A 13,928-nucleotide genomic window follows, 5' to 3' on the forward strand; every position below is an offset into this window, starting at 1 on the left:
GTGCATTACATTCACTCATTCACTCACTCACACATTCATACACCAATGGCGGAGGAAACCATGCAAGGCACCAACCTGCACATATAGCAATTAGGCGTTCAGAGTCTTCCTCAAGGACACTAACTCTGGGGGAGCCCGGGATCAAACTGGGAACTTTTAGATGAAGTGCGTGCGTGCGTGCGTGCGTGCTGGTTTATTGATTCAACGTTTCGATCAATGGGATCTTCTTCAGGAATTCCTGAAGAAGATCCCAGTGTCAATAAACCAGTGGAGCTGAGTTTTTTCTACCAGTGTTGCGGACTATACATATCATATTTACACCTTGTCTTCATCAAATTGAGCGTGCCCGCCCGGATTAGAAACGTAGCACTCTGTTCTTACCTGTGGTTGTCATTAGTAGAGGAGATATTGATCAGGTGAGGTCAGCTTCCGCTCAGGTTATAATCTTTTTACAGGATACTGCATCATGATGGCTCATATATCAGTGTCACAGCATACTGCGTTCACTCTCATATGCAGATGGCATGCTGCTGTGTTGGTCATATACGTGCCTGCTCGGGTCTCGTGTGCGTTTTACACGCACACGCATGCGCACGCACATGCACACGCACGCACGCGCACACATGCACACACACATTTGAGAAACAATTAACTTGTGTCACTTCTAGAATTAAGTGAGTGGCACATGTAGGCCTCCTTCAAATCTCTCTCTCTCTCTCTCTCTCTCTCTCTCCAATTCAATTCAATTAAGCTTTATTGGCATGAGAAAACATATGTTTACATTGCCACAGCAACAGTGGAACAAAACAATCAAGAAAAAAACAATAAAATAAACGTATAAACAGAGCTGTGTTCTATTAACACTTTGAGAAAGGTTGATATTGCTGCTTTGCAGATGAGTACTTTGTCCCACAGGCTGCTGCCGTCCAGGTCTGGGTGCTTTGCAAAGTAGACTTTGTGCTTTTGTGTCACAGATTCATTCTGGAGATCTGTGCATTGATGGTGTCGATGTAATCATCTTTGATATCCCCTCTGGGTATAGCAGTGCAGATATGACTACTTTTGAGTTGGGAAATGTCAAGCTGACTTTTTCTATCACTTATTTGATAGACTCAACCATTCTCTGAAGTATTATGTGGCTGGGGAACCCCATGCAGTTCATCTTCAGTCAGTAGCTTCATGGCACGTTTGGTGTACTGGCAGTTGATGTGTTAACTCTGATTTGGGAAGAGTTTTTTTCCCCCAATCCACGTATTTCCCATTTGAGTCCATGAGGATAACAATGTGTCTGTTTTGTGGCTGTCCCATACATGTTGGGGGGCAATTTGTGTGTTTTGTGGCTGTCCTGTGCTGGGGTGATCTGGCACCGGGGTTGTTTTGGGTGGAGGTTTGTTATGGCTGGCTCTGGGGCCATAACGAAGAAGGGGAAACCACACCGGAGGACAATCCAAAAACAAGTATTTTATTTACATAGCTTGAATAATAGTAATTAAATAATTGTAAAGTTTCCAACTGAAATTGGCAGGGAAACATGCTGCCCAAATCTTATAACCAAACGAAACAAGCAAAAGAACAAGGGTGCTCTCCTGCGGCCGCCCCTGCAGCCTGTGGCGAAATGCCGATCTGAAGTTCTGTGAGAGCAGGTCTCTTAAATAGTGTTTGGGGAGGACACTGGCCAGGTGTCTCCCCTTCCACTAATCATCTCTGGCTCCGCCCTCCAACACTGCAATGGAATTGTTAAAGGCACAGCCACACATACACACAGAACCCCATATAGTAGACTAAAGGCCCAGGGGGCCGTCACAGGTTCTAAACTTGATGTAGCTTGAGATTGTGGATCTTGGTTTTCTGGATTTGCTGTTTCTTGGTTCAAATATCTCTATCTCTCTCTCTCTCTCTCTCTCTCTCTCTCTCTCTCTCTCTCTCCCTCTCTCTCTCTCTCTCTCTCTCTCTCTCTCTCTCTCCTCTCCTCTCCTCTCCTCTCCTCTCCTCTCCTCTCCTCTCCTCTCCCAGTGCGCTTGGCTTTAGCTGATTAGAGTGGCCCTGCTTGCTTTGATTAATTGGATGAAAGTGCTGTCCCGTTGCCAACTCCTCTCCTCCCCTCCCCTCATCTCTCCTCTCCTCCCCTCATCTCTCCCTCATCTCTCCTCGTCTCGTTTCGTCTCATCTCCTCTCCTCAACCAGGCTGCATTCAACATCACCAGATTGGCAGCAGTAACAGCTTTGTTATCACTTAGTAGTGGTTAGCTGTTTCGTATCGCTCAGAAAACCTCATCGCTGCATGGTGTGAAGCGCGCGGTGCATGCAATGGGCATAATTAATAATAATTTGTGCAATAATTTGTGCATCTCCATATTTAACGTTTTGTATCATTATTGTTTTCTTTTGTGTAAATGAATGCCCTTCATCATACATGCAGTGAAAATAGCAGATCTGCAAGCTCACAACACCCCGCCATGAGAGCCCTTGGGAGCTTGTAGATCAGATATTGTCACTATTTCATAATATTATTAACATTATTTATAATTATAAATAAGGACAGATTTTGGACATTCAAGGTTTCCGCCCAACGGCGTCTTTGTATGTAAAGACATACGTGACTATACACATCGCCCCATGCACTCCTGTTATAGCACCATAGCTATAGCGGTTTGTTTGAGTGTTGATATAAGCGAGGAACTACAGTATATTTTCCCCTCTTGGCTGGGTTTCGCTGCTGCCTTGTGTTCTCCTAAAGCCACAGCATGCAGGCCCACGTGTCTCTCTCTACCGCGGTCACCTTGATCGGCGTTGTCCTTCAGACGATGATCATCAGTGCAACACCACAACCTTTTCTTATTATATACACCTTCTGTCGTCTCTCTCTGCCTTTCTCATCGTTCTGTCTCCCTCCCCCCCAACCTGAACATGCATACACTTGGGCTGCAAGCAGCCCCGATCTCACCCAAACACACAAGGATTGGCAATTGCAATTCTGTATATATACACACACCTAGAAACCCCCCCAAATCCATATTATACTATTACTTGTTTGACTAGCAAGGCGTGGCTTTTACTAGTATTGTAGAGTACGGAATTCAACCTTTGTCAAGTTCCGCCCGTGGTCGTGCCCCTCTTCGCACCCATTGGTTGCCGTTTTGTGGTTGGACAAAAACCCTCTCTCTCCATCCACTATACCATTGAAATAACATATTTTTCAGTTGCTTCGTATTGATATTCTGTGCGTTCAATTCTTATTTTAAACTTGTCAGTAAGGAGGACACTGGCCAGGTGTCAGTAAAAAGGAACATCACAGGTGCAGCATGGTGACTGGGCATATCATGTTTGTTTTTAGTTTTTTCCAAAAATGATTGTTTTAGCAAATTCAACATGAACAACCATCTTTTCTTTTGGCCTCTCTCTCGGCCCTCTCTCCCTCTCTCTCTCTCTCTCTCTCTCTCTCTCTCTCTCTCTCTCTCTCTCTCTCTCTCTCTCTCTCTCTCTGTGTGTGTTTGTTTCTCTTTATTGCTGTCTTATATGAAAAGCAGTCTGTATTCAAGTGAATTCTTCAAAGGCTGAACGGTCGTCCGCAACCTATAGTGCCCTGTGGCTGTCATATTCCACATTTCTGTTTCTGTTCTTTTATGTGGCCTCTCTTCTCTCTCTCTCTCTCTCTCTCTCTCTCTCTCTCTCTCTCTCTCTCTCTCTCTCTCTCTCTCTCTCTCTCTCTCTCTCTCTCTCTAAGAAATATGTTGATATTCATTCTGGATTAATATTAATATTTTGACTGCAGCAACTGCATGCCTGTCATAATTTCCGTATCTAATTAGCCTATTGGACAGCATCAAGTGTTTTTTGACTGGGAAGTCATATTTTGACGGCAGTAGCCTGTCATAATTTCAACCCCCTCCGTATCGAAGTATTGGACAGTATTAAGATGTTGATATTCATTTTGTGTTCATCTTTAGGGCCCCAAATCACACCCTAGAAAGCATGAGTGTCTATTTCAAACATAAAGTGTTTTTTAACTATAGGGTCATAGAGTCATATTTTGACGGCAGTAACTGCCTGTCATAATTTCATCCCCTCCCTATCAAATTAATATTGGACAGTATAAAGATGTTCATATTCATTTTGTATTCATCTTTACGGACCCAAATCACACCACGCAGACAAAAGGTATCTCTCCGGTGTCAAACGTGTGTTTGACACCGGAGAGATACCTTTTGTCTGTAACCAGTGTGGCAAGAGTTTAACCGTACAGTCCCAATCTTGTAACCTTGTGCGCAAGGTGTAACCTTGCGACTCACCGGCGTCAACACAAGGGAGAGAAACCTTTCGTCTGTAGACGGTGTGGCAAGAGTTTCGGTATGCAGAGTGTCTTAAAGAAACACCAGGCTTGTTGTCTACATCGGAGAAAGACATCGCCACTGTGAACAATGTGGCAAGGGTTTAAGTGAGTTAGCTAGCCTGTACAGACGCACCGCTATGTTCACAGCGGGGAGAAACCATTTCACTGTACACATTGTTACAAGGGTTTTAGTCAGTTAAGCAACCTGAAGATACAGTTGCGTATCTACACAGGGGAGAAACCCTTTCACTGTAAAGAGTGCAGAAAGAGTTTCTGTCGGTTAGAAGGTCTGAAGACTCACCAACATAGCCACACGGCAGAGAGGCCCTTTAACTGTATAAACAGTGCGGCAACTCTGCAAGGGTTTTAGCCGGTTGAGTGACCTGAAGACACACCACTGTCCACACTGGGGAGAAACCTTTTCACTGTAAACTCTGCGGCAAGGCGAGTTTTGGTCGCAATATCAGGCTAAATAACCACCAACGTATCCACACTGGAGAAAAAAGCATACCACTGTAAGCAGTGTCATAAGAGGTTCAATGACGTAAGCCTGTGGTTCCCAAAGTGGGGTCCGGGGAACCCTAGGGGTCCTTGAGGGAGTTCCAGGGGCTCTCCAGCTAAATTATATTTTTGAAACCAATGGACCCTTATGGGTCTGTAACTCAGAGAGTGTACAAATGGAACCAAATGGAATGGGTCCATTTGGTCACATTTGTACTCTCTCAGAGTTAAATTAACATAGATTTTTTTTGCGGTGTGCTAGCCCACTCCTACCGTATGTCCAGCTTTGAGTGTTTGTGTAAACAAGAACATTGAAGACAAAAGTGTTTATAAGAAACATTGAAGACAAAGGTGTGTAAACAGAAATACTGAAGACAAAAGTGCAGGACGCAAATTGTGATTGTCTGACATTATTGCATGGCAGATGTGCCATTGGATGAGAATTGAGATGCTCTATGACATACATGGGCAACTGGCGGCCCGGGGGCCACATGCGGCCCTCACCAGCATGTAATGCGGCCCTCAGGTTAACATCCGAACATTGATATATTATTGATTTCAGCTAATTACTATTATTAAAATGTTATTGTCTAGTTTGTTTATGTCCAATGTATTTGTATTTCATTCATAAAGTTAACATAACTATAACTAAATGCATTTGAAATTAAAAAAAAAATAACTTCAGGATTCCAATCAAAAAAATGGCAAACATAAAAAAAATCAGGATAAACATGGACACTTTTTATCTCTTGGTAACTGGACTGATGACTATTATCTTGATACGGTGACACACTGACTGTAACTAAAGGACACTTTATTCCTTTTTACCTTCCATAACCGAATGTGATGTGACATTCCGTTCTCAACCAATCAAATCATCACTGTGATAATAATAATAATAATTAATTGCATTTTTATAGCGCTTTTCCAAGTGCTCAAAGCGCTTTACAATGGTTCATTCATTCATACATTGGGAGGTGAAGCGGCGAACAGTCGGCACCAGCGTCCTCACTCCCCACATTCACACACCAACGGTGGCGAGCTCACACCGACCGACTCATTGGAGTCAATGTAGGGTTCAGTGTCTTGCCCATGGACACTTCGACATGTAGACAGGAGGAGCCGGGATTCGAACCCCCGACCCACGGATCATCGAACAGCCGCCCACAGACACACAAACACACAAAGCGGCTGTTCCACAGGCGCGCTGCTGCCCAGCAGTAGGAAGGCCTGGTCGGTGCCCCATGGTGTACATGGTTGGTATTTGGAACCTAGGAATATATTTTCAGATCCGAGGGTGTGGGTGGTTTTTTGGAGGGTAGGGTGGGGTAGGTAGGGAGGGGCAGTTGTGACGGGTGCCCCAGACAAACAAGTCAAAGGCACCGCTCACTTCGTGTAATTTGTTTTTTCCGTTTCATGAATTTGTCAGATTTTTATGGGGCCCTTCCTATACACAGGTTTAATGTTTGTCTTTAGTTCAAAGCTTGTTTAGTAAACGCATTGACAATGAAGGGAACATTTACGCCATAATGTGTCGTTTACGTCATATTGTCTCTTTATTGTTAATGGCGTTTAATGTTTGTGTTGGCACCGTTTGTTTTACATCACCTAATAAACATGACTGAGTTAGATATTTAATATATTAGCGCCCCTCACTTCACACGGGTGTGATTTTTATCGTAGGCATGGTTTTATCATGTCGGCGTTGTCGGGTTGTTATTGTTGGTTGTCATGGCTGCCAGTTCCCACCTGATGTCGTGTGTGAGCTCCGACTGCTCCAGATCGTACTGAATAACTGCTAGCTTACATAATGTCTTGAGGCTAGGATTGAAGTCTAAGACATACAGGTTATCAGGGGTGATGTCTCCAAAGAGGAACATACGATCTCCCACCATGCATGCAGCAGCATATCTCAAACATCGGACCCGGACCTTTCCCTTGGGCTCAACCTTCTTCCAGGAGAAGGTCTCTGGACTGAATTTCCACACATTAATATTGTTACAGCTACCAAATATGTACAGCTCTCCATTGTAGGTAAATGCTGAATTATAGCACCATCTTTCTGAATGAGGCTGTGGAGATGGTGTGCTCAGCCAGAGGTTGGTCTCTGTGTCAAACACTCTGAGGGGATAGTACTGGTAAAATACAAACATCTTTGTCCCAATGATGGTGGCATAGTGAAGGTATGTAGCAGTAGCTTGAGTTCCTCTGGTGTTAATCAAAGTCCAGACCATTGTGCTGGTGTCCAACTTGTACATGTCAGTAGTCCATCCAGTCAGCTTGGTGGATCCTCCATGTATAAACATGACCTTCTCCAACACACAGGCTGAGTGGTAGTACCTCTCCTCTGGAACAGTGCCAGAAACCCTGGGTTTGAACCATCTGTAGGTGTCAACACCAAATGCATAAAGCACATTGCAGTAAGGAATCCCTCCCCAGATGTAGACTATATCTTCAACCAACACAGCTGTGTGGCCAGAGCGCCTGGATGGAACCTCTAGGTGGCGTCCTCCTCCTCTTCCCGGGCTCAGCTTCCTCCAGCATAAAGACACTGTGTTGAAGACGAGAACATCAATGGGATCACCATCTCCTCCAAAGCAGTACAGCTTGTCCTGCAGCACCACAGCTGCATGGAGACCTCTCTCTGCTCCTCCTTTCAGACGGACGGTCCAGCCGATCATTCTAACAGGTTCTTCTTGCTTCTCTGTCCCACAATGCAGTTCTGTCTCTCCGTCTCTGTCCCAGAATGCAGTTCTGTCAACCACACGCTATCTCTTACAGTATATCTCTACAGTGGTACAAACGTCATGTGACGCCTCTGGCGAATCCGTGAAGCCGGTGTGTTGCGTCAGCCAGACATACAGTAGTCTATCTGTGTCCGTCACTCAGGGAAAAGGCTCCAGTTTTCAGTGTGACTGTGTGTGTCTATCATAGAGTAATAAAAAGATAGAGACCGAACAGGAGCGTTGATATATTATTGATTTCAGTTAATTACTAGTATTACAATGTTATTGTCTTCTCTTTTTTTTATGTCCAATGTATTTGTATTTAATTCAGAATTCCAATTAAAAATGGCAAAATAGATATTCAGGATTTTAATTCAAATATAGCAACAACAAAAAAAATTGCTACGACATTAATATGCAATGTGGCCCCACTGGAGTGAGTGTGGAAATATTGTGGCCCTCTCTATCGTCAAAGTTGCCCACCCCTGCTCTATGATGACGTATGACGATAAGAGCGCTCCTCACTTCACCAGGGTGTGATTTTTGCTTGTTTGTTTGTTTGACGGATGGGGGTGCGATCGTAGTGGAGATGCATAATCTGTGCCTATACTTAAAAAGCAAGGACATATTTTTTAAAAGGCTGGCGGTGGGTGGTAATTTATGTATTACACGGACAGGGTGCGATGCAGAGGAACAAACATGCAGAATAACTCAATAACAGCATGATGCCTCGTTCAGCAAACGTAAAGGCATACAAAGCACTCCTTTGTATGCTCACTGGGGCATTGCCATCACTCTCTGTGTGTCTGTCTGTCTGCATGTGTGTGCGTGCGTGCTTTCATGCGTGTGTGCGTGTACAGTATGTGTGCCTGTATTGTTGCGAATACATACACGAGTGCACTGTACGCGCTTGTGTGCGTGCGTGTATACTCTGCGAGGGAAGTTCAAATGTTGTTTTGTATGCAAATATGTATGTTAAGTTGAAGCCACCCATAGCTATATGAACAATGGAGAACACGACTCTTCATGCGTTGTGTGAGTGTTGAAAGCCTCTGCACAGAGATATGATGGAAGCGTGCAGTACAGTAGGCTACAGTACAGTTACAGTACAGTACAGTACAGTACAGTACAGTACAGTACAGTACAGTACAGTACAGTACAGTACAGTACAGTACAGCCTCTGGTGCTCTGAGGAGGATTCTCACAGCTGACTTTCATTCCAAACCGTTCCTCAAGGTAGCAAAATAAATTGTCTCCATATTTGAACAATTTCTTTTCCCCTTTTTTTACACCATACTTGGGCTGCTGGGTCAATCAAATGACGCTTTCGGGACAATGAACCGGAACAGGGAATCACCTACAGGAGACATTTTTGTAGCCAATAATAACTGCTATAGTGTGTGTGTTTCAACGCAAACCCATTATAGACCACTTTAAGCCCTACACATTTCCGGCCGTTATGTGTGATAATTTGTTATGCCCCCAGAAATAGGGATGGCAGATTGAAATTGGTTAATTGTGTTTGGGCCAGGAGAGGGGTGTGCAGGCCAACAGGACACAGGACGGAACAGAGCCCAGTCAGTCATAATCAGAGCTAATGGAAGTCCGGTGCTCTGGCATTAATGTGAGAGCTGGCCTGGCTGGCCAGTGGCCACAGGCTGTCCTGATCCTGTCTAGTCTCGCATATATATAGCCAGCCAACTATTCCACAATCTCCTAATGCTATAAGAGCCTGGAATTATGCACCTCCTGAAATCAGAGTAATCTGTTTGTCATTTCCGATCACAATAATATATATTTTTAAATATTTTTAGATTGCATTTATTATGTCCATTTATGCTAAGCAGCAAGCTATATAGATGCGTATAATGATTTCTATTTATATTAGGATAAATTTGCGCAACTGTAAAGACGAAACAGGGGGAGGAGGAGGCTCCACTCACGCTTTAACAGGGAGTTTGATCTTTGAAATGTTGCTCTGCGTTCTCTCTCTGTCTTTGTGGCGCATTTCTGTAACCCTAAACCCTTTAAGATCATAAAGAAACATATGACATTCACCTCTCTCTCTCTCTCTCTCTCTCTCTTCAGGCTGTAAGCCCCTCCCAGTGTGGTGATGACCAGCCAGGGGGGAGGAGGTGGCAGCAGAGGGGGTGGTGGCAGGGGGAGTGGCCGGCAGCACGCAGACACGCCCCCTCAGCAGCGCCACGCCCCCGGACCCAAGCTTCAGGTGCAGCGCTCCATCTCCAGAGACACCATCACCATCCACTTCTCCGCCCTGGGCAAGGAGGAGGAGGACGACGACGAGGAGCTCTACGGACCCCCGCTGCCGCCGGCCCCGGGGGGCCCCCTGGAGGAGCCCCTGGAGGACACTACAGGCCAGTGTTATACCATGTTATGTCTTCTTATATAATAAGCAACTTTTGAAACAACATGTTTTCAGTTGGGGGTCGGTCCGGCGGCCAGATATACTATTTGGGGTCCTTAATAACTTTCTTGCCATCTACGCTTATAAACGTAGCTATAGGCTATTGGGACATATCTATGCCAGCTACGCTTATAAGCGTATAGACACACGTTTGAACACGCCGACCGTTTGTTTACCTTTTAGCATTGCTCCGGGTAGTATAGCCCTCCTCCGTCACCACCAGCGATGCGATTTCTAAATCCAGCTCCATTGAGCCTCCATTAAAACCCGATTTTCAAAGTGCCGTATCTCCAAAGGTTAGAGAGCTGTCAATGGTGAGCTGGCGCTCACCCGACGATCGTATAATCCTTTGTGATTTCGTATCGCAACGCTGAGAAAATGTAGCTGGTTGTTCTGCTAGCTAAAGGCTGTGGGCTGTGTTGTGTGGTGTCGTGCCACTTCCGGAAGCCCCCACCTTCCTGTTTAACCCGAAAGGACAACAAGCTCCATAGAGTGGGCCTGGACGGGCGGCCCCTGGGGCAGTACAACCATGCTAACACTAGGGGCAGCAAAGGAGTTAAATTAACATGAAATAGTTTGAGCACCAGTGATATATAGAACCATAGGTTTTTCCAGAAAACTGTCAGGATTTAGAAGACATGTTGTATATAGAATCTGAACCTCAGGTCTAAATGTCTCTCAACAGACCTGGAGTCCGGCGGCGAGGATATGCTGCTGTTTGAGACCGTGGCCGCCGCCGCCACCGTCCTGCCCGTGTCCTCTGCCTCCGTCTCGTCCTCGCGGCCCCCCTCGGTGCCACCGCCGCACGCCTCCTCCCCGGCCATGGCCATCGTCCCCTCCTCCTCCTCCTCCTCTTCCCACTCCCCCCTGAGCTCCACGCCCCCCGCCAGCTACTCCTGGCCCTGCTCCTCGGAGCGCCACCCCCCCTTCGCCGCCCCTCAAGCCGCCTCCCCCGGCTCCACCTCCTCATCACCGGGCAGGTATGGATGGGTCACCTTCCTGACATTTCTGTTTGACGATCAAATATACAGATAATTATAGGCTAGAGAGGTTACAGGAGCACACTTGTTGCGGGACGGTTCCCGGTTCCCGGTGAAAGGACCTTTAGACTATGTGGTTGTACTGGCCAGCTGCCAGGTTTCAAAGATCTACAAGCACACAAAGCGTCGCTTTGTGATGCATTGTGAGCTTGTATAGTTAGTTTCCTGACGTGAGTTGACGTTGCAGGTCCTCGTCCAAGCCCTTCCTCAGCCTGGTCAGGACGCTGTCCAACGACGTGGAAGCCCCGCCTCCTCCGGCGCACGCCCCTCCCCCCCGACGCCGAGACCTGATGATCTCCTTCGTCAAGTCACACATGTCGGCCGACACCAGCAAGCCTGCCGCTCCTACTCCACCCGCTCCTCCTCCGCCTGCTCCTCCGTCTGAGCCGCAGGAGCTCCATCATCTGCCCGCCACTGCTCCTGCTGCTCAAGGTTGGTGGTGTGATTTCGGGGGATTTGTATGAATGTGTATGATGTCTGAAATTGAACGGGCGAATGTAATCCACAATCTACGTAAAGCACTTTGGACGAAAGCGCTATATAAATGCACTATTTACCACCGAGTGGCAGCTTTTTTTCTTTCGCATTTCCAATACCTTTTAAGTATAGTCACAGGATATTTAGCTCCACTGCGATCGCACCTCGGGCCGTCGATAAGCCTTGCTCCTATACCCGTCTGCAGTGTCATCGTCCCATGCGCGCACGCCGCTGGAGTCGCGCCGCAACGTCCAGCTCTTCAAGCAGTTCTCCCAGCCCCGCCTGTCCACCGGGACGGCGCCCGTGGTCCCCAGCGCCGGCGTGGGGGGCGACTCCAAGACGGCCCCCTCGTCCCCCCTCACCCCTCCGGACGGACGCTCCTTCTTCAAGGTCCAGGAGGTGGAGGCCCGGATCGAGGACACCAAGCGGCGCTTCTCGGAGGCCATGTCGGACCGGCTGCATCTCTTCAGCAAGATGATGGGAGACGAGACGCCCGCCGCCCCCTCCTCCTCCTCCTCCTCCTCCTCGACTGGCCAACGAGTCAAGTCGCTCTCCAACAGGTATCATTTATTTTGCCTTTTTTCTTTTCTTAATCGTTCCAACGTGTGGCTTTGAGTGCAGTGCCCACGGTGTCAAATCGGTCGGACCCACGGTTGTCCAGAACTGTCCTCTGCCCGGACTCTGGAAACTGAAAAGAGCCCCTGCCCAGGGTCCATATATTGAGCTGGCCTGTTCTGACATCACAACACTCCACATTTGGGCATGCCTGACACAGAACTCCATATAGGAATAAAGGGACACATATGGGCATACAAGGGATACAGACAGATGGGTGCAATGGGTACTCTGACATGGGTACAATGGGTATTGCATATAGCCAGGTGGGGCATGGATTCCATCGTTTCTGACTCGGTGCTCTACAGCCGGGCACCGGTCTAGTGTGAACAAATGCAAGTTGGGAATTGTTATTTGCATATAAGCTGTAGCTTTGATCGGCGGTTATGGACAAGCACATGCCCGAGCGATGACGGGCATGGCGATGGCGCTCCCTCGAGTCCTCGGCGAGTCAAACTCTATAATAATAAACCCTGTTTCTCTCTCTCTCCTCCTCCGACAGCGCGACGGAGCTCAACGCCATGGCGTCCGTCAACGGCCACATTGCCGAGGGCATTAACAACGTCAACAACAACAGCTACAGCATCAAGGAGGAGGAGGAGGAGGCGGGGCAACATGGCGAGGCAGAGGAGAAGAACACGCCCACCGAACACTCTGTCTTCTTCTCCTTCCCGTCTCTGGTGGCGTCGACGGCGGGGCCGGCGCCCACGGTGGCCAACCTCGCACCCACCACCCCCTCCTCGTCCTCTGTTCTCCCCAGGTCAGTGGTGTAAAGCAGCGGTGTGTCCAAAGTTTTTTTCCGAAGGGGTCCAAATTAGAAAATCTCCTATATATACCAGTGGTTTTCAACCTAGGGAGACTGGGCGTAGCCCTAGGGAGGTCCTCGAGGCACGTCCCACTCGGGGCAGACCAAGGCGCAGTTGGAGGAAACACATCGACTCGCTGGTCTTATGGAACGTCTCGGGATCCCCCCCCCAGGAGGAAGTCACTAATGTTGCTCTGGAGAGGGAATGTCTGGAGCTCTCTGGTGGTGGACCACCAGTGCATGGCGGCCTTGAGGGGGTTTCAGGTTGTCACACCAGCTAAATGATGGAAAGTTGGTCACCAATTGGACCCTTATACTGTAGATCTTTAACTCTTGAGAGCGTTAAAGTGAGGTTTCATTTGACGCTCTCAAGAGTAACATTCTTGTTAAACATCTACATTACTTCATTTACAAAAAGTTTACGCTTCTACTACTTTAGAGAGAACGTATAATATATATTATTTCTCCCCCCAGGTCACTCTCATGATGGGTGTCTCTCTCCCCCCATGGTCTCTCTCTCTCTCTCACACTGGGTGTCTCTCTCCCCAGGTCTCCCTCGCTCACGCTGGGCCGTTGCTCCATGTCGGCCCTGGCGGCTCGGCAGGAAGACGACGACTTCTGCGAGCTGTACAGCGAGGACTTTGAGCTGTGCACCGACACCGAGACGCCCGACGGCGAGCCTCCGCGGGGGGGCGCCATCGCAGCCGCCGGGGTGAGGCGGCTAGCTCGGCGCGGAGCCGGCGGCGGCGGCGGCGGCAGCACCGGGCTCTGCAGCGAAATCGACACGGAAGAGGAGGAGGAGGAAGAGGAGGAGGAAGAAGAGGAGGAGGAGGCCGACCCTGTACCCGTGACCGCCCTCATCCTACTCACCCAGGTGCTAACCTCGCGTCAACAATGCTCACCATGTCTTTCCACCTCGGAGGAAACTAGGAAAGCCCGGTCTTTGTCACTAAATCGCTAGCCTGGAACTCACCTATATGCTTTCTATGGCATATAGGCAGCTCCCGGC

General features: G+C 47.9%; 1 protein-coding gene across 1 annotated transcript in view; it reads left to right on the forward strand.

Moving 5' to 3' along the window:
* The window catches only part of LOC308323462 (testis-expressed protein 2-like), a 55,266-nt gene that overhangs the window by 8,983 nt on the left and 32,355 nt on the right, over nucleotides 1-13,928 (forward strand). The window contains exons 3-8 of the mRNA XM_080775191.1: nucleotides 9,646-9,932; nucleotides 10,668-10,962; nucleotides 11,210-11,454; nucleotides 11,705-12,059; nucleotides 12,617-12,874; nucleotides 13,469-13,793. Coding sequence (XP_080631317.1) covers nucleotides 9,671-9,932; nucleotides 10,668-10,962; nucleotides 11,210-11,454; nucleotides 11,705-12,059; nucleotides 12,617-12,874; nucleotides 13,469-13,793 — 1,740 coding nt within the window. The 5' untranslated portion in view covers nucleotides 9,646-9,670. The remainder of the gene's footprint in view (nucleotides 1-9,645; nucleotides 9,933-10,667; nucleotides 10,963-11,209; nucleotides 11,455-11,704; nucleotides 12,060-12,616; nucleotides 12,875-13,468; nucleotides 13,794-13,928) is intronic.

The sequence above is a fragment of the Protomyctophum bolini genome (assembly GCF_963924005.1).
Source record: "Protomyctophum bolini genome assembly, chromosome: 11".
NCBI lineage: Eukaryota > Metazoa > Chordata > Actinopteri > Myctophiformes > Myctophidae > Protomyctophum > Protomyctophum bolini.